General features: G+C 39.0%; 1 protein-coding gene across 1 annotated transcript in view; it reads left to right on the plus strand.

Moving 5' to 3' along the window:
- MDN1 (midasin AAA ATPase 1) overlaps nucleotides 1-23,738 on the plus strand; it is a 190,499-nt gene extending 166,761 nt beyond the window's left edge. Inside the window, exons 85-102 of the mRNA XM_036767059.1 lie at nucleotides 564-705; nucleotides 1,539-1,717; nucleotides 2,396-2,542; nucleotides 3,414-3,555; nucleotides 4,794-5,113; nucleotides 5,589-5,750; nucleotides 6,460-6,561; nucleotides 8,133-8,334; nucleotides 9,339-9,509; nucleotides 10,409-10,572; nucleotides 12,788-12,877; nucleotides 14,274-14,389; nucleotides 15,120-15,294; nucleotides 16,421-16,494; nucleotides 16,601-16,715; nucleotides 18,037-18,100; nucleotides 18,689-18,831; nucleotides 22,050-23,738. Coding sequence (XP_036622954.1) covers nucleotides 564-705; nucleotides 1,539-1,717; nucleotides 2,396-2,542; nucleotides 3,414-3,555; nucleotides 4,794-5,113; nucleotides 5,589-5,750; nucleotides 6,460-6,561; nucleotides 8,133-8,334; nucleotides 9,339-9,509; nucleotides 10,409-10,572; nucleotides 12,788-12,877; nucleotides 14,274-14,389; nucleotides 15,120-15,294; nucleotides 16,421-16,494; nucleotides 16,601-16,715; nucleotides 18,037-18,100; nucleotides 18,689-18,831; nucleotides 22,050-22,238 — 2,697 coding nt within the window. The 3' untranslated portion in view covers nucleotides 22,239-23,738. The remainder of the gene's footprint in view (nucleotides 1-563; nucleotides 706-1,538; nucleotides 1,718-2,395; nucleotides 2,543-3,413; nucleotides 3,556-4,793; nucleotides 5,114-5,588; nucleotides 5,751-6,459; nucleotides 6,562-8,132; nucleotides 8,335-9,338; nucleotides 9,510-10,408; nucleotides 10,573-12,787; nucleotides 12,878-14,273; nucleotides 14,390-15,119; nucleotides 15,295-16,420; nucleotides 16,495-16,600; nucleotides 16,716-18,036; nucleotides 18,101-18,688; nucleotides 18,832-22,049) is intronic.
- Nucleotides 23,739-25,596: the final 1,858 nt, after the last annotated feature.

Here is a 25,596-nt window from a genome sequence, read left to right on the forward strand (position 1 = left end):
GGCCAAAATTAGGAAGACCTAGGTTTAATCTTAGTTCTATTACTTATTAGTTATTTGATTAGGGGTAAGCTACTTAGCGTCTGAATACCCCAGGCAACTTTCTAAGGCTGTAAGCCACACATGTGGTTTCCTAAAGAGCTGAAATCACAGGTTCCTTTCCACCCGCGTCTGCCCTCCAAAAAAAAGAAAAGAAAAAAAAAACTCTAGTCCAGCAGTTGGTGAACTGTGGCTTATAGGCCAAAATGTAACCTTTTCCTATTTTTATGAGGTTTGAGCTAAGAATAGATTTTTCATTTTTTAAATAAAATTTTATTATATTGAAACTTGTAAAAATCATTTTAGCTCACCAGCCTAATTGGCAGCAGACTGATTTGTCCTTCAAGGAGTAGTTTCCCAACCCTTACTCTAATCATATTCATTATTGTCTAGACCGATTTTTTTCCCAGATAGAAACAAGTATTTTATGTGGTTGAATTTGAGAGTTAAATTTCAAGTAATGATGAAACAAAATTAAATAATGTTAAATTAGTCATCAGTGTATTTGACAGTGTTATTCAATATAGGTAGAAGATAGTCATCAAAAGGGTCAAGAAAAAGAGAAAGAAGACCCAGAATCAAAACCTGATATTAAAGGAGAAGATAATGCCATTGAAATGTCAGAGGACTTTGATGGGAAAATGCACGATGGAGAACTGGAAAAACGAGGTTTGGTATTTTTGGCTAATGTGGATCATATATCTTATTTTGGGAAAAAAGATAAAGTATAGTCCAAGAAACTTAGTAATTTTATCTTTTAGAACAAGTTCATAATGAGTAGATGGTTTGAATTATAGTTGGTTTAAGAGCCTTTAGTGCAAGTATGTGTATCCCTTGCTTGACAAAGGCAAAAATTTCTAGTTGATTTCAAAGACACTTCCTTTTCCTCATGACCTCATACCCTTGCTTATAAGGGGGCGGCTTTGGTTTCAAAGGGCCTCTGCTGTAGTTGTGCTTGCCCGAAGCCATGCACGGTTCAGAAAGGGGACTACAATGGCAAAACAGTGTATTGTGGTACAAATTATAGTGGGGTTAAGTATTGGGCAAAAAGAAAATGGTAGCTTGGGGGCAGAGAGTGGGAAAGGGATCCAAATCTTAGAGAAATGAAAGTTACTATTTAGATTATAGCCTTATGGCATTACAGCTAAAAGAGACTTAGGTTATCATCTAATACAAATACTTACCAATCTTACAAATTAAGGAAGTTGAGCACTAGAGAGATGAAGGCTTTATACAAAGTTATCCAACTAATAGCAGGCAGAGTTAGGACTAGTACCCAAGTTTTCTGATTCATTTCACTCTCTCTACCATACCAATGGCCTCGTCTAAGGCTTTGTGTAAATGGAGCCAATTAGTTGGCTGTTAGGTAGACATCACCCATAAATCCTTGTTCATCTGCCATGGAGGAGTTTTAGCTTTTATGTGAACAGGATCTGTCTGTCTGTCTGCATTTCCCTGTGTTGGGATATGTCTTATTAAGCTGAATGCCTCTCTCTTTTCAGAAGAGGATGATGAGAAATCTGATAATGAAAATGAAGAACTGGATAAACAGATGGGAGATCTCAATGGAGAGGAAGCCGAAAAACTAGATGAAAGGCTCTGGGGTGATGATGAGGAGGAGGAGGAGGAGGAAGATGAAGATGACAGTAAGGCAGAAGAAACTGGACCAGGAATGGATGAGGTAATTTTGTTTAAGGGGGAAAAAAACAACCCAGTAAGGTTTCATGGCCGCAGCTTCGTAAATTACATAGGTGATATGAGAGATAATTTCTTGGCACTACTGTTTTCTCTCTTATAAACCTTTTTTTTAAAGATTTTTCTATACGCTTTCCATTTCCCTTCCTTTCCTTTTCTTCTTTGCTGCCTACCTCCAAGATTTATTAGTTTCATTGGTTACATTCAGTGTTAGTGGGATTGCTCTGTGGGTAAAGCTGTGGATTGTGAATTAAGATTTGGAGAAAGGGAGAATAAAAGGCTTCTTTTGGCAAAAATGGTTCCTCCAATTGTTTTGGTTATTCCAGATGTAAACAGTGATGGAGCTGGGAAGATCTTAGAGCCATTTGATCCTTGCAGTGATATAGGGTGATGGTTTAAATTTATTTCCTGAGCATGGCACTTTGCATATTGTTTATACAAATACCTCCCGGTACTTACATTTGGATCTACCTTGAATGTTGTTCTTCCAGGCATTCACGGTTCCTTGTGGGCTATACATTTCTATATTGTAAGATTAAGAGAAAATTGCAAAGTCTAAGAACTAAGTTGTTGTATAAGCAATTTCTGGAATTGGGTGTGAAGGTTTTGTGTCTATACCCACTCACATTACACACTTTCCCCACTTCTTTTTCTTTCTGTTAAGGAGGACTCTGAACTTGTTGCAAAGGATGACAACGTGGATGCGGGTAATCAGAAAAAAGATCAAAAGCAGCCAAACAAACAGGAGGAAGAGGGAGAGGCAGATGATGATGGACAAGGCAAAGAGAAAATTCACGAACAAATAGATGAGGTAATAAGAACTTCACAATCCTAGATCTAGTGGTGATTAATTGCAGATATAGACAACCTGATGAAAACTTCCTGACCCTAGATTTTTGATTTACTCCTTGTTGAGTAATATGGAATGGAACTGGTGCTGGACGAGGCTAAGATGTGTCTCCCATCTCTTTCTGTTTGATTTTGGGCAAATCTGTGCCTCCTGGCTCTTAGGTTCTTTTTAAGAATGTAGGTTTCACTGGTAATTTTTTGTATTTGTTGGCCAGTGTTAGCATGAATCTTAGAAAAAGACATTAGATAGATAACTAATGTATAATCCTACCATTAATCGATGAAAGATCCCCTCCTCATTCGCTTGTGCCCCTTTCCATCCGTTTACTATCATTCCAGTTAACATGTAAAAGAATGTACAAAATGGGTACTTAATAGTATATTTAACTACCTGCAAAGAGACTATCCATGAGGCTTGAAGCCATATTAATGCTCCGGTGTTAAAAACTAAACTTTTTCCTCTGTGTTTGGTCACTGAAGAACCTACACAGAAAGAGTTTTGAAATGATGGCATGAGTGTTAAAATATTTGCTTGCCAATGGTGAATTGAATAGACTGATTGATACTGAGGGACATCATACAGCAGACTCTTCTAAGGGAACATCTGAGCTCCATGGATGCATTTTGTGTGAAAACCCTTGCTTTAAAGATCCTGTTAAGTTCAGTTAACATTTATTACATGCCCGATATGTCCCAGGTACTCTACTAAGTGCATGGCAACACAAGGGAAACAGGCCCCCTTTCTCTAGGAGCTTACATTCTAATATAGTAAGATGTGTAAAGATATATCTTACTCCATTGCTCTCTTTGTTCTGTTCTCCTCTGTCTACTAGAGGGAATATGATGAAAGTGAAGTGGATCCATATCATGGTAACCAAGAGAAGCAACCTGAACCAGAGCCTCTGGACCTTCCTGATGACCTGAACCTTGATGGTGGAGAAAAGAGTGATGAGGAGGATAAAGCTGAAGAAGGAGGTAGTACCAGGAGAAGAAACTGCTTCAGCAGTTAAAGCATGTTAAAAATGGTTGAGGAATATATTTTGCTTTCTCAAAAAAACCCTGTAAATCGAAAAAGAGAAAACTCCAAAAAAGATAGAAAGTGGAGTAGAGGTCAGGCCAGAAATCATGTGATGAGATCCATTTGAACTAATTGCCTGTGTTTGCTCATTGTTGTTTTTTCCCCACTTAGGGTCACAGCCCTTTAGTCCTACATAAAAGTAGTCCATAAGGTAGAGAGAAAGAATATAGGATAGTCTATAGATAAGTAAAGCTCATTAACTGGTTGGTATCTCTTTAATCTTATTATTATCTCATGTTCTTGTATTGATGTTCTTCCTAGTCACCTTATATCTTTTTCTTATTTCTTCTTGTAACATACTCTTGTGTTCTTTTTCTACCTCCCCTTATTTTTCTTTCTCAGTTTATGTTCATGCACATGGATCCACAATACATATCATAGTGTAGAATGAATGCTTACTCTCTCTGTATATTCAACATACACTGATAAAGCCTAGGAGCATCCATTTATGCATAGATACATAATTATATGTAGACCAATAATTATAGACTATGATTTTGGGAAGGGACTTTACAGATCATCTCCTCATTTTAAAAATGAAAAAAAAAATCCTAAATACAAAGTTCAGGTGCATAAAGCATAGAGATGTGAGCCCAGGTCTTCCACGTTCCTATGCTTTTTTTGCCTTACCACAAATCATTTGCTTACCTCTGTGTTCTGTATCTCTTTCAGTAGTACATGTGAAAAAGCCATGACCCTACTTATCTACAAGGCAGTATGAAGTTGAGTAAGACTATTTGACATGGAAAATTCCAAATTTCTGAATAGAAAAGTATCACATAAACTGTAGTGATTTCCTTTAGGTACAGAGTAGTTTACACTGACACTTAACTCTTTCCAGATGTGTTTGCCCAGTGAATGAGAAAGCAGCGTTCTGTTGGAGGTGCTGTAACAAAAACTAAATGAAGGCTTGTCACAAAACATTTGAAATAAATAGGGGTAGATTCTACTTGAATTCATGCTATAAGTTCTACATCAGATGAAGAACTTCTAGTTCTTGTATTCTCAAGGTTGATACTGAAGACATCTAAGCTAGTTCCATTTCTTCTGTGTTGCAGAACGTGCTTTTCATTGTGATTTCTGTGGGTTTCTGAAAGTCACCCTTCCCTTTACTTTGTCACTCTTCTTTCTCCAGAAGAGAATCCTCTTGAAATTGATGAGAAGCCTGTGGACCCAGAAGAATCTGGTCGTGGAGCTGAGGAAAAAGATCTCGATGCCATTCCTGACCAAAGCGAGGAAGTTCAGGATCAGAGTATGCCTGAAGAAGGAGCATCTGAAGATAACAAGATGGAGGAGGAAAAAGAGGCAGAGGCAGAAACTGATGACCAAGAGAAAGATCATGTTGAAAACTCTGAGGAGAATGCAGCTGAGGAAGAGCAGCAGCACCAGGAGGATGAGAACAAAGAGGCCAGTGAGGAGAGCGGAGTCCCCACTCAAGAAGGCCTCCAGCCTCAGGTGGGGCGGGGTGACAGCAGATTGTTTTTCCTCAGAAATAGAGAGGGCAAGAATTATCTCCTTTTTTGTAGGAATATCTATTGGGTGGCAGGGTTAGAAAAACAACCTCCCTAACACACACTTGTGATATATTCAATAGTTTAGCTTCTGCTCATCAGACAGCATGGAGCAGTACAAAGAGAGCTGAATGTAGGGTCAAAGGATCTGGGTTCAAATCCTGAGCCTGTTCAGTGTGAAGTTGAGCAAATCACTTCACCTCTTTAGGTTTTGGGTTCTTCATCTCTAAAATAATGGGGTAGGATGACAAATAACATTTTTCTACCATGTAAAATGATGGGGTTAGACTAAATTATCCTGATCTCTGAAGTGACTTTCAATTGGCTTAGGCCTGGTGCTGTCAACTTCATACTGTTTGTGGTTTCCCTTATATTGCCTTTTCTCACAGTGCTAATTACTATATTCACTTTGATCTCAGAAAGAGGAGGAAAAGGAAATTCCAGAAGGGGATGAGGAGGTGCTTGAAGCCATGGAGAGGAAGGAACACGAATCCTGTGGGCAGACGGGAGAGGAGAACCTACAGAGTGAGATTGCTCTTGAGCTAGCCGGAGCTGCGTCTGAGAAGGACCAAGCTAAAGAGGTGATTTGGAGTTTCAGCCTACTCTTTTTTAGTGGTTAACTCCCTTCCATTTCATGCTGCACCCTCCACACCCAACCCCCAGCCCCCCCCCCCCCCCCCCACTTAAGTCTTGTTAATGATTGGGATGTATGATTTTTTTTTCTTCTTTGGATACTCCATAGTTCATCTTTGATTATGCTTCATATGTATTTGCCCTGCAGAGGTTATATTGGTATGATGGTTTTGAAGAAACAGCTTAGTTATTTTTTAAATAATTTCCTAGGAGAGACATTAAAATTGACTTTTCTACAGTGATATATTTGTAGCAGGGGTATCTTGTTTTGGCTGGCCAGCAAGTTTACACTTTTAACTTTTTTTTCCTTTAATTTCTATTTATTTGTTTTTGAGGGGGGCAGTGGGGAAGACAGGGTGATTGGGGTTAAGTGGACTTGCCCAAGGTCACACAGCTAGTAAATGGGTCAAGTGTCTGAGGCCAGATTTGGGCTTAGGTCCTCCTGACTCCAGGGCTGGTGTTCTACTCACTGCACCACCTAGCTGCCCCTACACTTTTAACTTTTATTTTTATATCCTAATCATGAGGGGAATGTTCTGTATATTGACCTGTATAGGGAGTATGTAAAGTCAACGAATGTTAAATTGGTTGTTATCTACTAGAACAAATTGTTGATGAGTTCTTCTTGTTTAGTCCTCTTTAACTTTGTATTTTCAGGAACATGGAAGTGGTACTGCAGATGCAAGGCAAGCAGAAGGCCATGAGTCCAAGCTGATGTCCCGGTTGGCTTCTCAGAAACAGAGCAAGAAAAACACACAGGTCTTTTTCTTTTTTTTCTTCTCAACTAGTGTGTAGGCTCTAGAAAGAGAGAATTTACAAACAAAACCACCAATACCTGCTTGTCTCTTTTCCTGACCCTGCCTCCCATAAGTATCATATTGGAAAAAGTTGAAACTGCTTTCCCTGGTGGGGCCACCTTGCTGCAACTTCTTCTCTTGGAGCATCTTAGTTCAGGCAGGAACCATTCCTCATTATCTTTGCTTCTTACCCACAAGTATGTATTACAATGCTGTATACTTTGGCCATAGTGCTGAATTTTATCAACCTCTGAATTTTTTGGCATAAGTACTCTTTTCACTGACACAAATCACAGCCTATTGATAATTTCATAGATGATCTCTGATAGTAGCTGTGGCCATAAAAATTAGTCACCTGATGGCTAGCTTGGTATTGGGCGTTTCTGAACTCAGCTAGACTTATCCTCTAATAAGAAGTGTAGAGTCAATCCCCAGACCTGTATATTGTGTAGGCATCTTATTGAATGAATGAATGTTGGCTTGAGACAGTCCCTAAAATTGTTCCATCTGGCTGGTGGATAATTAGAAGAACAAATCTTGTTCCCAAGGTGCTTAGCAAAACCAGTCACCCGTGTTTTAATACATCCAGTTTTTTTTCCCCCAGATTTCTGTTTTATTTTTTATTTATGGAATAAAACAAACATTTTCATAACGTAGTATAATAAAAAGGATAAGTGCATATGAAACTACAAATCTTCTATGCACAATAACCTTTCAAATATACAACAAAATTATGTAAATTTCTTTTTCCCCCAATTTTTCCCCATTCCACCCCTCTCTCTCTCCTGCTCTAGGGATGGCTACCATTAAATATAAATATAGATATATATGTAAAATTATCCTACATATACTTCTATTTATCTGTTCTTTCTCTGGATGCAGATAGTCTTTCTTCATATGTCCTTTATAGTTAATTTGGGTTGCAGACAAAATAACTTATGCACTTAAAGTCATTCTTAAAACAGTATTGCTGTTACTGTATACCGTGTTCTCTTGGTTCTCTTCTTTTTGTTCTTTGTTATTTCATGCAAGTCTTTCCATGTTTTTCTAAAATCATTGAGCTCCTCATTCCTTATAGCACAGTAGTATTCATCACAGTCATTTACCACAACTTGTTTAGCCATACCCCAATTGATGGGCATCCCTGCATTTCCAGTTCTTTGCTACCACAAAGGCACTCCTAAACATTTTAGAACATATAGGTAGTTTAATAATTCTTTGAGCATAATTCCAGATTGCTCTCTGAAATGGTTGGATCACATCTGTGATCACATTCACAATTGTGAAATGGTTCACAATTCCACCAACGGTGAATTACTATTTCAGTTTTTCCATATTTCTCCCATATTTGTTGCTTTCCCTTTTCTATCATTTTAGCCAATCTGGTAGGTATAAAATGATATCTCAAGGTTGTTTTAATTTGCACTTCTCTAATCATTAATGATTTAGAGAATTTTTTCATATCACTATAAATTCTTTTGATTTCTTTATTGGAAAATTGCCTGTTCATATCCTTTGACCATTTATCCACAGAGTTTTAAAAGAAAGCCTGGCCAGGCTGACAACGAGCGCTCCATGGGAGACCACAGTGAGCCTGTGCATAAGCGGCTAAGAACTGTGGAATCCACCAGCTCAGCAGAGCAAGAAACAGCTCAGCCCCAGGCAAATGTCGAAGAAGCTGATGCATTTGAACATGTTAAGCAGGGCAGCGAATCCTATGATGCACAGACCTATGGTAAAGTATCGCTGGATACCACAGAACAGTCATTGCCTGAGTTGATGCTGTATGTCTCTTTATGAGCTGAGTCTTTGCAGTTTCCTTGTTAACCTACCTTAATTTTAAATTTAGAGTTAAGGGGGAAAATTATTTATGAATAAAAAAGTCTGCAGAAGTGCTCTTAGAAGAAATTCTAATGCGAAGTGTGTATTGCAATAAAGGCTGAAGATTTCTATACCTAATGTGCTTTTGTCATTTGAAAACAGCCCCACTGTGTTCCCAGGTAGTTTGTTACCTATAGCCCATTTAAGGATCACTGACTGATAACAGCCTGCAGTATCAAGAGTGTGAACTTGAAATAGATGTTTTCCCTCATTCATTGAAAAGGAGAGGCAGAATGGAGTAATGAATTAAGTCTAGCATCAGGATTCAAACGTGGAGTCCCTCCTCCTAGAGGTCACTCCCTGACCTCTTTCTGTAGCCATCTATGTACATGGGATAAGGTTTACAGCTTATGTTTTTATAGCACTTTAAGGCCAACGACATTTTCCTCACAATAACCTTATTAAGATAAGCAGATAAAGTATTATTCCCCTCTTACAGATGAGGGAGCTGAGGCTCAGAGCAGTTAAGTAACTTGACCAAGGTCCAACAGCTAGTCAGTATCCAGGAGTCCAGATTCAAACTTCAGGTATTAAGATTCCAGATCCAGTGTTCTTGATGCTGAATCACACTACTTCTCCTATGGACTGATTAGTAAATATTATGGATTCCGTCATATTTATTTAGTGCATCTATTTCCGTAGTGCTGATTTATTATTTCACTTATTTGCACATCTCTGAAAAATAGTGAGTGGTAGTTGTTATTTCTTTGCAACACAGGGGACTCTTGAGGCAGCTAATTTGCATAGCTCACACAGTAGCACTAATGAATCTTGGAAATTAGAAATTAAACAAGTATATTGTAGTATGTCCTTACTTTCCCTTAGTAATCTAGATGGATTTTTATGCTTTGACTCTAGATGTGGCCAGCCAGGAGCAGCAACAGTCTGCTCATCCCCCCAGCAGTGAGCAGGAAGAGAACTCAGAAGATGCTGCTATGGAAATAAATGAACAACAAGAGGATCTCAAAACAGTAGATACACAGGAGTTGAAGCCAGATGAAGTCAAATCTGGTGCCTTAGCAACCCAAGGTAAGCCTACCTCTTCTTCTGCCCCTTCTAAAATGTACTCTGCTCTGTATCTCATGACTTTCCCCATAACTAGTTTGCACTTGTGTCCCAGTGATCACAAGCCTGGGTAGTCTGTAATTCTTCAGTGTATTGCTGTTCTGGGTTTTGGTTCTGTATAGTGTTAGGTTTTTTCCTGATTTGAGGGAAGGAAAAAAGCCATCTTTGAGTGTAATGAAAAATTGACTTCTAATTTTTAAGGGGAAAACTTCCTGAAGCAGAGTTAAAAGCTAAGGTTCCTGATTAGAAAGCCTTGGACATGTTTATCCATGGGCTCCTGCCAGAGTCATGAAGTTTATGTAGCTTAAGGAAGACATACTGATTCACTTGATCTAAAATAATATCCTTCCACATGGAAGCTGAAGCAAGTTGATAACTAAGTGCCTCCTCACTAAAGAGCCAGTTGTATGCAGAATGCAGGGCCAGCCTGCAGTCAGCCCAGCAGGGGAAGACTTAGCTCTGACCTCTTGCTCCTCTATTAGGCAGAGTCTTTCATCACTAAGTACTCAAGTCAGTAGTGGGAGCAACATCTTAGACAGAAGGGAAGTGTTGCAATTTAGGATACCTAAGAAAGTATTAGCCATAAAGACAAGGGGAAAGCCCTTTTTCCTTTAAGAGTAGAAGAAATGTAGGGACAGTATTATGTGGAGGCGAAGGTGGGGAAATTTGAATAAGATTATACCAGTTGGCCTCAGACTCCTTTATAAAAATAGGAGGTAAGGCCTTGTAATGCAGGAGTGCTGGAAGATGGGAGTCAGTAAATGACATATTCAGAAAAGATGGAATAACCACTGTGCCAAAGGAATAAACCAAGTTTAGATGGTAGCATAGGATTTAAATAGTATATTTTCCTGTAACAATAGGTGATGATGACACTGACATGGAGACCCAGCCAATCAAGTCAGAAGACGACCAAGATCTGAGACCAGACAAATCTCCTACCAAGATGGAAAATGAAAAGAAAGAGAGAAGCAGAGAGTCAACCATCCACACAGCACCTCAGTACCTCACAGACTTGACTTTCCAGGTATCAAATTTCTTTGATAAATTCCTGATTTCAGAAGTTGCCAAAATGCTATTTAAAATGATTTTCAGTTATCTTGCCCTACAAGAAAGTAAAGGAAAAGGGGATGGGAGGGGAGTGGGGTGACAGAAGGGAGGGCTGACTGGGGAATGGGGCAACCAGAATATATGCCATCTTGGAGTGGGTGGGAGGGTAGAAATGGGGAGAAAATTGGTAATTCAAACTCTTGTGAAAATCAATGCTGAAAACTTAATATATTAAATAAATTTAAAAAAAATTGAAAAAGTAAAATGATTTTCAAATTCAATCCAGTGAACATGAAGTGCCTACTATGTGTAAGACACTGGGAACACAAGGAAAAAAATGTTCTCCAGGACATTGTCGTCAAGGAGCTTATCATCTACTGGGAAGATATGATATACGCAAAGACAAGTAGATTAAAACTAATTTAGGGAGGAAGAGAGCACTGACCACTGTGGAAATCAGAAAGATTTCTCTTGGTAGATGGCATCTGAGCTGAGGGATTTTAAGAGGCCCAAGGTAAGGAGGGGGTGCATTCTAGGCAGGAGGAGGGGATAGCCTTTGCAAAGGCATGGAGGTGGAAGGTGGAATGTACCGTTCATGGAATAGCATCCATGGAATAGCATTGTAGCCAGTTTGGCTACAATGTCCAGTGCAAGAAGAGAAGCAGTGTGAGGTAGGGCTGGAGTGGTAGATTGGAAGCACGTTGTGGAAAGCTTGATGTAAATGTCAGGCTGGAGGAGTTTGTGGCTTGGCCCTTGTCTGCTGAAAAACATTTAAGACTTTTGAGACGAGAAATAACTTGGTCAGACTCCTGTTTTACAAATAGTAATTTGAAAGCTATGTGGAAAAGGTAAAAAGAAAGGAGAGGCTGTGATTGGGAACATCAAATGAAGAGTGGAGGCCAGAGGTGATCAAGTTCTGACTTAAGTTAAGGAGTAGCATATGAAGGTAGAGAAGGGGATGGGAAGATTGTGAGGAGCAGAACTGACCTAGGTAAATGAGAGGATGAGGGGTTAGGAGAGAAGGGAAAGATATTATGTATAGTTGTTTGGACGTGTGGAAAGAAGAAAAAAAACAGCCAGGGTGAGGGTGATGGAATGGGAGAAGAGAGAGACAACTGGAGGGACTGGACTAGTAATTACAATGAAGATTAAGAATGGATTTGGGAAATTTTGGGAAAAAGAGATGCGGTGAGAGGGGAAGAGAAAGAATATCAATGCGAAAACAGTAATTTCAAGAATTTAAGGTCATGGTGGACGTCATTTTGTGTAATGGTGAGATCCAGGATGTAGAGCATAGAAAAATGAGGAGGCCAGATTGAGGGGCATTAATGTATATATTGAATTCTCTGAGCGTGAGGGTAGGGATTGCGGTTGAGAGAGAGACTGAGCAGGTATTAAATTCCATGAGAAAGGATGGCAAATATCAAGAGAGCAGGTTTCAGAGTATAATTGTGGTAGAATAGCAGGGACTATGCCCCTCCCTAAGGTGTTATAGGATATGAGCAACAGGGGAGTGCTCAGCACTCTAGAATTTTCTAGAGTATTTTAGATTCTAGAATATATTTCTGGGATAATCCTCTTTTTATTCTTTTTTAAAAATAGTATTAAAGATAGGTAGTAGCAAAACAGGATTGTTTATTCCTACTCCTCATAGAACAGGGAGGCAGTCCTTACTTTCCATGTTAGTGGCTAAGTCAGGTTTAGACACAATTTTACTGTCCTCATCACCTTTGTAGCTACTAATAGCACTCTATAGTTAACCAGTGGTGGAGAGAAATCATTAACTTAGGATTGGTGGGTGTGGATGCTGACATCTTTGACCTATGGCCTATCTGCAGAAAAGGTCTTTGTTTTTCTTTTCTTTTGGTTTTGTTTTTCTTTTTTCCTTATAAGTTTATAGGCCCTTGCTAATCTCTGGCTGTGTCTATAAATTGAGACATGAAGCAAAAAAAAAGTAAGGTGGAGGGCAGTGCTCAGAATGCTAAGGTCTTGGATTTGGAAGGCACCTTGGAGATCATCTAGCTGAATCTTACCATGTTTTTTTTTTTTTAATTATGAAGTTAAATTAAGACTGTGGTATGCAGGGTGACTTAGCTTCTTCTGGGAAAGAGTGAGGAAGAGGTTTCTCCCGTGACAGGAGCATGGAGTACAACCATTCCTGATTAGACTAATTTCTGGCTTTCTCTTCTTAGCACATTGTCAAAGATGTTGGGAAACTCAGGGAAGAGCTGGAAAGACAGCTGGAAGCATGGCACAAGCAAGAGCCTGGACACCCAGAGGAAGTGAGTAACCTTATTAGATTGATTTTAGACAAACACCAGGTTATTGACATGAGAAATCCTGAGATTTCAAGGGATCATCGATTTCAAGCTAGGAGGGGTTTTTAGAGGTCATTTTACAGATGAGTGATAGGATGAAAAATAATATAATATTAATATTATATTGTTAGGCTCTTACCATGTGCCAGGCCCTGTGCCAAGTGTTGGGGACACAAGTAAAAATCAAGGGAGTTCATGCTTTGAAGGAGCTCACCTTTTAATTAGGAGACAGAACATCTAAAAGGGTTCCAATGCAAGATGGATGGCAAAGTCCAGGGATCCACACAGTTCATCAGCCAGAGGTATGGAGGGGATGCCCCCTGACAAGGCAGCCAGGAAGGGCTAGGAGCTTCCATCTTACTGGAAGGCTTCCTGTAGCCTGGTCTTCTCTGCCCAGTGAGGAGACATTATATGTCAGAAGTCACAGAGTTTAGATTGGCAGAACCCAGATTAGAAACCAGTTCTTCTGGCTAAATCCAAGATCTTTCCACTGTGCTGTATTCCCTGGGTTCTTTTAAGAAACCTCAACATGGCTCAGTTGTTTTAAAGAGCTAGAAAACTTCGTACCTCCTATTAACTAGTAATAGGGAACAGCGATGGCATAGGTAGTTGAAACCTTAAAAGCTTCATTTTATCCAATTGTTTCAGCCTCTTTCCCCATTATTCGTTTTATCTGAACTAAGAAATAGAAAAATGGATTTGTTCAGGCCCTTACCTTTGATGGAAACACTCATCAAGCGTGTAGTGATCAAAAGGCAGTGGTGCATTAATGAGGAGGAAGGAGGAGAAGCTAAAAGCAGTTCACCTACATGGGATAGTCTTGATGAATCAGGGGAAGATTGTCATTATTAATGACTTTGGGATCTTTTTTAAGTCTTCTTCATTATAACCACACACACGCATGTGCTGATATACTCAGTCCATTATCTTAGCAGAAGAAGCCTGTTGGGTGGGTGGCCAGAGGACTAATTTATATGGTTAGCTCCTGGAGGTCCTCATATTTGCTTGGCATCTTCCGTTTTGTAGACATGTTCGTGATGAAGTGTTTGGCTCTTCTGTTATCAGCACCCATCTACTAAAAAGAACCTTTCATCTAGAGAGGATGTTGCTTTATTTAGATGTGTGAATAATCTGGTACCTCCTCATATGGAGTTTTCCTTCCCTCAGTCACAATTGAGTCATCACATATTCTTCATGGAATGGAGTATTTGGGATGAGGAGAGCAAGGCAAAGTGATTAAGTAACACAGAGCAAAAACTAATTAGAGATTGCTGTGTAGGGCACTCTTTGCAAAGCTTCTTTCCAAGTGCCTTCACGATTTACTCTCAGGTAATGAGGGTTTCTCTGTTCTTTGTCCCAGGAAAAGGCAGCAGCTGAGATGTGGCAGCAGTACCTTGTCTTGACTGCTCCTCTCTCACAGCAACTCTGTGAGCAACTTCGACTTATCCTGGAGCCCACCCAGGCAGCCAAGCTAAAGTAAGTGGTTTTTTCAGCTAATTGATTGAAGATCGCTGAATACCTATGGTGTATAGGAAACTTGGTGATTGAATGGTTGTAATCTATCCCCATGCATACTTACAGGTACAGCCTAGTTATGGGGAAAGAACATACCATTGTATTGCTGGCATTCTGAATTTATTTTCACTTGACTCAGAGTAAAGTTTATCATTGGGATTCCTTGTTATTTGTGCTAAGAATTTTGTTTGATATTCATGAAGTTCATCCATTAGCCTCTGTTCTAATACATTAGCTGATACTTGCCATATTTGTTTTCATGTAAGAGAGTTGTTACTTTTCGATGTATCCAAAGTCATAGTCATGAAGGTCTGGATCCAGGAACAAGGGTCTCTGAATGTTTTTTTCTTAATTGATTTTGGTTGTGCTTCTCAGTTCTCCTCACCCATCCTCCGAAATCAAACTGAACCAAACAACTTATGGTTTATTTTTTAAACTAATATTTTATATAAAATTTTATTTTGAAAAACTTATTTATTTACCTAACAGTCAGATTTTTATCTGTTGATCAGCATCATCTGAATCCTTCAGTCTCATCTGATGATGCATTTGCTTGCTTCAGATGTCTGGACTGGTGGGTTTGATTTGTAGGGTTTACATTAAGGTGGTTTTGTTATTTTTAAATATACCAGTCAAGTAATGGACTAATGTAAGCTAATCTATCTGTATCATTTTCCCCATAAATTCACAGAGGAGACTATCGAACAGGGAAACGATTGAACATGCGGAAGGTCATTCCGTATATTGCTAGTCAGTTTCGGAAGGACAAAATTTGGCTTCGAAGGACTAAGCCTAGCAAACGCCAATATCAGATTTGCCTGGCCATTGATGATTCCTCTAGCATGGCAGACAACCACAGCAAACAGGTAAAGAGGAAAGATAGTAAAAGAATTTGTGTGATGAGGAGTACGTGGGTGATGCAGTTACCAAACTTTTTTTAGTCTTTAGAGGTGGATATGAACTGCTTATAGTAACAGTCATTTCATCAAAGGAGCAATAGTATAATAGAGACCCAGAATTTGAAGTGTCTTCTGACTTAGAGTAGTAAGTTCTACTTGGATAATTTTTTTATTCACAGACAATTTTGAGATTATTGGAGTAATTTTGACAATTGTCAATTTATCCAATAAATTTTAAGTTAAATTGTGCTATTAATTACCAATCTAGTCAGTTGAATCTGAACAGGTATCTTCGAAGCATGCGCACAGCACAGAAAGTTTTAAATGCTCCCACAATGCGCTTTTTTTGGTCAGAGATTACTAAGGGGTCACTCTACCAACTGCACCCCAAACTTCTGTGTGTCTCAGTGGAATTCTCTTAAGTAAACAGAAATGAAACTGGAGACCAGTGTTCTAGCTCTATTGCTACAGAAAAATAATCACACTTGCATGGTAGTAATTATTTTAGGTACTATAAAACACAAGTAACACTAAACACACAGAAACACTTGTACTTTTTTTGGGGAAAAATTGACATTTGTCATCTTAGGCCTTTTGTAATAAACTCAATTGTTTAAGCATCTCAAGATGAAATAGTTGAGTCACTAAAATTTCAACCAATGTTGATTAAGAAGTTCCAGCATAACACTGCAAAGATATGTTTCTGCATTCTGGTTTGGTTTTTTTTTTAGCCATACTGGATTGTTAAATTGGCTTTGATTAGGGCCTGCCTGTACAAGTGAGCATTTTTCTCTGTAGTAAAAAAAAAAAATTAACATTTTTTGGGGTTACCTATTTGGAGATGGTGTCTCAGGTAAGTGCTAATGCAGAGACTTGAGTAATGTAGACCTGAGTTGAAATCCAGTCTCAGACACTTACTAGCACTATGTGTCACCGGGCAAGTCACTTAATATCTGTTTGCCTCAGTTCATTCAACTGTAAAAATGGGTTAATAGCATCTCCCTCTTAGGGTAATTGTGAGGATCAAATGAGATAGTAGTAAGCATTTAATACATGCTTGTTTTCTTCCTTCAACTCCTATACCTTTTTACAGCTTGCGTATGAATCATTGGCAGTGATTGGAAATGCTCTGGCCCTTTTGGAAGTAGGTCAGATTGCTGTATACAGGTAAGGATGCTGTTTCACTCTAGGGAGGGAAAAAAAAAGACAAATTGAGGTTTGGTTATTTAGATCATATGCCAAAAATATGTCCTTGTGTTTTTTTTTCTCCAAGCTTTGGGGAAACTGTTCAGCTACTGCATCCATTCCATGAACAGTTTAATGATCAGTCAGGAACCCGGATACTGCAACTCTGTAAATTCCAGCAAAAGAAAACTAAGATTGCACAGGTATGAAGGAAAAGTGCAAATGTTATTTGGGCTAAATGGTCTTTTGCAGTTATTTTCTTGAGTTTTTAATTTGTCTCTTAATTTTATGTCATTCTCATTTCTGAATATCCTCCCTCTACCTTTAACCTTACATGTCAAGCCATGCTTTGTAACAAAGAATAAAAGGGTGGAAGAAAAGCAGTTCAGTATAAGCAAACAGCATCAGCTAAGCTTCACAGTAGTATATGCATCATTTTCCACCCGTAGTCTAGCACCTCTTTTTTTTTTTCAAATCAGCTATTCCTCAAACTAATGTAGGATAGGCAAGAAGACTACTGTGAATTGCAGAAAGATTCCCAAGCATTTTAGCTAATGCCCTCTTTATTTTAATTGATGTTCAAAATAAAATTCCGTTACAGAAAACAAAGGTGGACATTTCCTTGGAGTCAAAACAGCATTTGACCTATATTTCTGAATTCTCTAAATATCCCTTGGATTAATTTACCTATAATTACAATTCTGTGCCTATATATCTCTTCCCCCAAAATGTTTTGCTTGTCTGAATAACTCTCAGTAATTTGTGGAAAGAGGTAGAGGAAAGAAGAAGGATGATAAGGGGAAAGAAGGAATATCTCAGGTGATTTTTTTTTTTTAAATAGTGGATCTACTGGAATGAACCAAGTGGCACCTGTAAACATTGAGTTATAGTACTGGTTCTAGACATGGGTCTAGAACTTTGTTTTAATGTGCTGTGGCCACTTTTATCTTGAGAATCTTATAGTATTTTATAAAGAGAATTATCTGTTCCTAATGACTCCACCAGATGGAATGAGGATCAAGTGTCACTACAGTTTTTGGGTTTTGGAGAGACAATGTCCTAAAGTCTTTTGCCATTTTCTAAGTCAATCCAGCAGTTTTTGTAGAGTATAACTCTGTCTTCTGGATCCTCTAATTCAGGATTCTGTCCTTATACTTTAAAGTTTCTTTGTTATCGTTGATGGGTATGGTTTTTTTTTTGGTTGGCTCATCAAAATTCACTGTTCCTTTCGGAAATTATTGGGGAGCACGTCCCTCATATACATTACACTTGGGTTGTCCTGTGCAGAACCCCAAGCATTATTTCCTAGCATTTATCTTGGCCAAACCTGGGAAATGCATTATCCCAGTGATGCCATGGTGCAGCTTCTGAAGCTTTCCAGCCTTGACAGGGTGGAAGGTTTCTATTTCATCATCTGTAGTCAAGATATATAGACCCCTTAGGGGATAAAGTCTTCTGTGTTCATTTGGGCAAGAAATGACAGAGTTTTCTGCTTTTCTTTTTTTCTGTTTTCTATTCATTTAGTTTTTAGAATCATCAGCAAGCATGTTCACTGCCGCACAGCAGCTCTCTCAAAATAAAAGTCCAGGTGAGCCCAGTTCTGTCCTCTTTGGTAGTAAACTGGTTACCCACTCATTCTGTATTTTCATCATATTTGCCACACAGCCTGCAAACTGTCACTGCCTCTGAGTGTCTGCACTTCTGGAAACCTTTCATTAAAAAGTACTCAAGTAGGTTGGTTGGTAGTTTCAGACTAAAATGGAAATTCCTGGGCACAAAGTCAAATTTCTATAATAATGGAGCAATACAGGTGAACCTAATCTGTAATCAACTGTACCTCACGTCCTGGTTTTGAAATACAAAGATACATAAACACATGTTTATATCTGCTTTCCTTGCTCTGTACTCATTCCCTCTGTTGGTAGCCTGGGGCTTGGGACTGAACTGGTAGGTAAGTAGAGACCACAAGTAACTTCCCTGCAAATAAAGCCCCAAGAACATCTGTTTCACAAAGTTTATACCTCTTCTACTGTAGTACTTCAATTTGGGAATTTTTCTCCTTAATTGTAGTAATATTGGCACAGTTTCTAAAAGTTGCCAGATTTTTTCCTAATATGGGTAATTCAGTTATTAAAATAACTCATTTTGTTCCTTCTGTGTACCTTCTAACACCTAGAAACAGCACAGCTGCTTCTCATAGTTTCTGATGGCCGAGGCCTTTTTTTGGAGGGTAAAGACCGAGTCACAGCAGCAGTTCAGACTGCCCGCAGCGCAGATATTTTTGTCATCTTTGTCATATTGGATAATCCCAATTCTCGGGTAAGTGGGTGCTAGAGGGAAACTGTATGTTTGACAGATTTTTCCCGTGACTTTTTTTTATCAGAAACATGGTACATGTTGATCTTGTAAAGTGGATTGCAGTTTTTATACCTTTAACTAAACCTGACAGCTTTTTGTACCATATGCTAGATTGGAAGACTAAAGTGAAACAAGCCTCGCCCGAAAGGAACTTACTTTAAACTCATCTTCAAGAAAACAGACTAAATCTTAAACACCCTTGAAAATGTTCATTACCCCTTTCCTCATTTACTACCATTAATGTCAGTGATGGTAGTGAACTTGGCAGTGAACTTGAAATAGCCTGTTAAAATACCCAAAATATAATTTGTTTCAAGCACTGTACATCTAAATGGGATTGTGCTAAAATGTGTGTCTGGGAATTTTTTGTGTGTGTGAAAGTAATGCATTTTCAGAAAATTAAGAATTTAAAGGGACTTTGCTATGAAATAGGGAGTTTCTCCTTCACTTTAGTGTCTAATCAGTTACAGGATATTTTTATATTCTTTTAGTCATCATTCAGCACATATATAATACCTGATGTGCTGAGAGCTCCTGTACCAAGCCCTTGTCAAGATAGAATATTTATTTTTTGGAGATGTCCAATTTAAATAAGATGCAGACCTTGCCTTCATGGAGTTTAGGAAAGTCCTGGAGATGTGTAGGAAGGTCATCAAGGGGGCAGATAGGACTAACCTTAGTGTAAGGAGTAAGGGCCTCTGCTTCTGTGACTAGATGGAAAATCAGAAGTTCACTGGTGTCAGGACAACACAAGTAACTGTAATAGAATATATGAAAAAGTGGTACAGAATGAGAGCTCTGAAACGGGGAGGAGGAAACTTTTGCCAAGGGCGTGGTCAAAGAAGACTTCATGCAGAGGGTGACAGTTGAAATAGATTTTAAAGGTAAGCAGGAATTAACCAGGTGAAGAGTGGTAGGGAAAGAAGTAGTAAACTGTATGAACAGAGAAGCGAAGTCAGGAGTGTGCAGACCATGTTTGACAGAGACTAGTTCAGTTTGGCTAGACCATAGAATATGAAGCAGGAAGTAGTGGTGGTGGTAGGTGGTGGTGGTGGTGGTGGTGGTGGTGGTGGTGGTGGTAGTAGTAGTAGTACTAGTTAAAAGGAGGAGAAGAAAAAGACTGAAAGGTAGATTGCTCCCAGATTGTGGAGTTTTCTGAATGCCAGATAGAATTATAATTTTACTCTGTAGGCAGTAGGGGCCTTTGAAGATGTTTAAGCAGAAAGGAGAGACAAGATGAGATAAATCTAATATGTTAGCATGATGGATGGATGGGAGGTAGGAGTAAATTTCGAAGACCAATTAAGAGGCAGCTGTAATAATCCAGAAATGTTTCTATGAAGTCCTGTTCTAGAGTGGTAGTATTGAAAGAAAGTAGGGGTGCTGTGGAGTTGGTGATAATTTGCAGGTGGAGTAAAGAGTTAAGGATAACACCAATCTTTTGAACATGGGAGATTGGGTTAATGGTAAAGTAGGATGGGGAGAGAGGACAAAAATCTGTATTTCAGATATATTATTTGAGGCAAGATGGGACATTAAGTAGAGGTGTCCTGTGAATAGCTGGGGTTTAGAAGAGAGGTTAGTCTTGGAGAAAAATGTTGGAGTCCTCTTCATAGTTATAGTGGAAATGAATGGGATTAAATGAGACTGCCAAGGGAGAGAGTAAGCAAAGAAGAGGGACCAAAGATGGAATCTTGGGGAATATCTACTTTGACTAGCAAAGGACTGGTTTTGTTTTTAAAGCATTTATTAACTGTTTACTATGTATGGAGGACTATTCTAAGAACTAGAAATACAAATAAAGACACAGTCCTTGCCTTCAAGGGGCTTACACTTTAATGGAAAAGGACAGGAAAGAAAGCTGATGTGGGGGGGCGGGAATCCACAGTCAGAAGTGAAGCCTGGAGAGGAAGGAAGGAGAGAACATTGCTGGCCTGGGTGTGTCCTTTAAATGCATGTTCCAAGGGAAATTGGCCATTTGGGGGTGGGGGGTTGGGGGGAGTGTCAAAGAGTTGGAGGGATCTTTAAGGTGAGAGGCCTTTAGGGAATGGTGGAGAAAGAAATCCAGAGTCAGGGTCAAAACCCAGAGGGGAATGAAAGAGTAGGTGATTTAAGAAGTAGAAGAGAACCATGGAAGTGTAGTTAGTGCCTCTAGACACCAAATAAGCATGGAGTTAATCAGCAAGTGGGATTTTTCCACTTTGTAGATATCAGGGGAGGGTGAGGACTGGAAAGATTTGGTAGTTAGCAGGTCCATGTTGGCCATTGAGAAGTGTTGGATATAATTTTTTTCCAGAAGTTCAGTAGCTATGGGGAGAAGAGAGTTGGGTGAAATCAGAGGGTGAATCTGAGGCTTTTTTAGGGTATCAAAGACCTAAACATGTAAGTAGATGGGAAGGAGCTAGTGAAAAGGAATACAGTGAAGATGCATGAGATGGAACGGTTGACTATAGAAGATGAGACAATGGGACACAGGGTACAGAATGAGCAATGGTGTCAGTACATTTTGAACAGTAGAAGACTCTAGTTTACATCGGATACTCTCTGTCTTCTCAATGAAAAGGGAAACAAGTCATCTACTATTTCAGTGTTTTCAGAGAAAAAATATTTGAAACTGTTGATTAGGGACGATAGAGTCAATAACAGTACACTGAAAGTATCATTGAGCCGTAGTGAGAACCTAGGTGAAGTTATTCATCATAAATTTATAGTGGCTGAAAACATGTGAATTCTAATGACTCTGGTGGGATTCCTTTAGGAGTAGAGAAATTGAATGCTACTAGGGGTTACCTATCTATGTAATACAGATTAGTAGATTTAGAATGGCAGAGTGTTAGAGAGTGAAGGATCCTAAAATATTTAGAGCTTTGCCTTCTCCTCAATAAGAAATGATTATTTAAATAGAAATAGGGGCCACTTTACTATCCAGAATTTAGTTTGGGAAATTCTAAAGTTCTCAAATCAAGAGCCAGTTGTGACTGACCAAACATGAGTGATCTGGCCTTCAATGCTGAGTGTTTTCTTCCTATGATGTATCAATCCTTGGCAACACAGTATTATTCTCCCTTACATTTACCAGTTTTAAAACTCATTTTGTCTTTGTTCTCAGAAGAGCATGGAAATACATCAGATATACTTCACATCATTCATATTTCTTTTCTTTCTGTTCATGTTGGCAGGATTCCATCTTGGACATTAAAGTTCCGATATTCAAAGGATCAGGAGAACTGCCAGAAATTCACTCCTACATAGACGAGTTCCCTTTCCCCTTCTATCTAATCCTTCGAGATGTGAATGCACTTCCTGAGACTCTTGGTGATGCCCTCAGGCAGTGGTTTGAGTTGGTGACAGCTTCTGATGGGCTCTAAAACTTGACAGCAGAGCCTGAAGCCAGCTCTTCATTTGTAGCATGGTTAGAACAGTATTCCTCGTCACCAGATGCTCCCAGTTGGACAGCTCTTTCTAGAGTTGAAGAGGTTTCAGATGCGTGACACTCTTGGATCCTTGTTCTTAAGTGAACCCAGAGCTCATTCACAAGATGTCAACAGTTTTGGCTATAGTGCTTAAAATAGTCAGTATTTACATTTTAATTTAATAACACTACATCAGAATCTAAGGACCTCTCTCTGGGACGGGTACTCGTGAGCCTAGGGAGAAAGTGTAGATAGGGCATTGGTAGAAACATTGTTTTCAATATAGCCTCACCTGTGAATTCTTAGAAGAGTTCCACCATGTTCATATGCCTGCCCTGTAATCATCATTGCCCAGGAGGACATCATATCATTGACCTTATGTCCCAAAGCTCTTGCACCATCCGTTCTGTCAAGCATCCCTACTCTTCTCAGCTGAGGCAAGGAGTACTGGCAGCAGCCTTGGAGAGCAGCTGTCAGTGATGTATAGGAGGAGTTGAGTGTAAACAGGAGAGCTGATTAGCTTCTCCCCAATAGCAGGAAGAAGAGTGGCTGCCTTTTCCACCTTTCCCTTGTTGCAGCTTTGCCTTAATAAGCCTGCATCATGCATTCACCCATCCTAAGTGACTGAGACAGATTTAGGCTGGTGGATTTTGAGTATAAAAGACCATTTCTTAACAGGACTAGTGTGAAGGGATTGAACTGTCCTAGAAGGGAGATGCCATGTGCTTTCTGTGTTCTTGTATCCTATCTGAGCACTGTGGATTCTAGTTAACTTTCACAGCAGTTTTTAGGCCTTGTGGAAATGGGTTTTTGTGTCCCGTCTTTGCTGCTCCCTCCCATTTGCTACTGTAAGCTACTATGCAATGATGAAAAGGTTATTTTTGCCTGTTGCTTTATTTTTTTCCAGTATCTCAGTGCCACTGTTTACCGCCATTGTTGTAGTAATTTATTTCTTTAGCTGATATTTTTCTTAACTGTTGGGGTGGAGGATGTGATAAGAAAAGCAGTTCCTCCTACTACTTTTGAGCAGTGAGGAACCAGGCTTATTTCTAGGAAGGAAATGCTGGGTTTGGGAAATACTGAACAGCTGAATTTATTTTTGCAGTCAAAACATGTTCATGGTTCTTGGGAGGGTTTCTATTCAGCCAAAAAAACAGTACTTGAATACTTGAAATTGTGTTCTTTGTTCTATTTAATAACAATTTTTAAATGTTGCTGGTGTCCGATGTCAAAAAGATATTTTGTAGTAAACATGCCATGATATGAATATCCCTATGTATGTATTTGACACTGTGAAGTTTGCCACTTGTCTGAGGTGGTCATTAAAGACAGATTATTTGTTGGTTAATCAAGTGTCCTAAAGCATGTACATGATTTTTTTTTTCATTGCAAAAGCTATGCAGCTTCTATTCTTGGAAAATAAAAAGATGTATCACTGTTGTATGTTGTATGGAATTAGGTGTGGCAGACTGAAATCTATGGCAGGCCACCCACTGGGGAGAAGTATTCTGAGAATTAGAAAATGAAAATGGCTAACATTTATATAACCTTTTTATTTTACAAACATTATCTCATTTGAGCCTCACAACCCTCTGAAGTAGGTATTAAAAATGCTCATTTTACAGCTGAGGAAACTGAGGCCTATAAGAGTTAAGTGACTTGACAGTGGTCACATGGTAAATGTTAGAGGTAGGATTTGAAACTTATAGCTATGCTGGATCACAGTAGCAGAGGATGCCAGTTGGAATCTGAGGGATGGATGCCTAACCAGTGTTGGGCATTGGTCTAGGAGGAAGTTACTTTCCAGGAAAAGTTTGAGAGAATTAACATACTTTACAACTATAACACGAGTCACCAGCAAAGGGGCTAGCAAGTATAGAATTTTCTAGGAGAATCAGTTGTTTACAGACAAATCCCTACTGGATAGATTCTTAGTCTATGAGCTATATAAGGCCTTGGCCTTCATCTTCTGTGCTCTTCTATGCCCAATTTTTTCCTTAAAGAAGATGGTTGGAAGGCTATAATCTGAAACTGTTGTTGGAATGAGAAACGCTATTACTGAAAACTAGAAATGACAAGCCCTGAGAATGGATCATCTAGTCAGACCCCTTCATGAAGCATGGATTGCTTTTGTAACATGATCAACAAGTTTAGGAAGATTGCTGGAAGACTTGAATTGATAGAGAATTTTCCATCTCCTGAATCACAACTAATTCCACTTTGGGAGAGTTCTAATTCTGATATTTTCCTTTATTGAACTCTAATCCGTCTTCCTCTAATTTTGCCTATTGGTCTTTATTTCTGCCTGCAGTGGCCAAGTGGAGTAAGTCATCTCAATTTCTACATGATAGCCCTACCAAGATTTGATTAAAGTAATTGTGTGTGTCATTTCCCTTCCCTGCCTCACCCACACTTCTTCAAGCTAAACATCCCAAAGGTCTTAAGAAGGTATTCATATGACAGTTTCCAGTTGCCCTTATAGTTGCTTTCTGGGTATAGCTTGTTAATGACCTTCCCCTAAAATATGGTTCCCTGGAACTTAACAATGGGTACTCAAGATTTGAACAAAACAAGGGTACACAAGAGTACAACAGGACTACCATCTTCCTTGCTTTGGATTCTGTACTTCTAAAGTCAAATTCATTTTCTAGTTGCTATGGTTGATCCATATTATAATGTTCAGGCCACAAAAAACAAAACAAGTTTTTGGCATCACATGGTACTCTCAGACACATCTCTCTAATCCTGTATTTGTGCAATTTATCTTAGAAACCCAAGGAGTAAGACAACATTCATGCTTATTAAACCTCATCTTCCAGATTTGGCCCATTGCTTTAGCCTATTAACCTTTCTACCAGTTCTGTCATTCAATATATTAATCGACAAAGTGTCTCATGTTATCTTTGGGGACAAGATGGAGAAATGTAGTACATTTAAATGGATGTGGAACTGGTTGACAACGCAGAGAGTGGATACAAGTGGGTCACTGTTAAGTTGGGAATTCTCTAATGGAGTGCCCTAGGGATCTGTTCTTGGTTCTGTGCTATTTGACATAAAAGTCCTGGGTGAATGTATATGTGGCATGCTAATCAAATCTGCTGACACGTAAAATCCAGACAAATTAAGTCAGAATCCAAGAACATTTCAATTTTATTAGAATTCAATTCAACAAATATTGTGAAGGATGCAAAAAAAAAATACCCTCCATGATTTTGCCTTCTCTGAGGAGTTTCAGCATGGACCCAAGTAAGGAAATACAAAATAGTTGCAAAAGGGATAGTGCTAATAACAGGGGAATCAGGAGGTGGAACCT

This window comes from Trichosurus vulpecula, chromosome 7 (genome assembly GCF_011100635.1).
Source record: "Trichosurus vulpecula isolate mTriVul1 chromosome 7, mTriVul1.pri, whole genome shotgun sequence".
NCBI classification, from domain to species: domain Eukaryota; kingdom Metazoa; phylum Chordata; class Mammalia; order Diprotodontia; family Phalangeridae; genus Trichosurus; species Trichosurus vulpecula.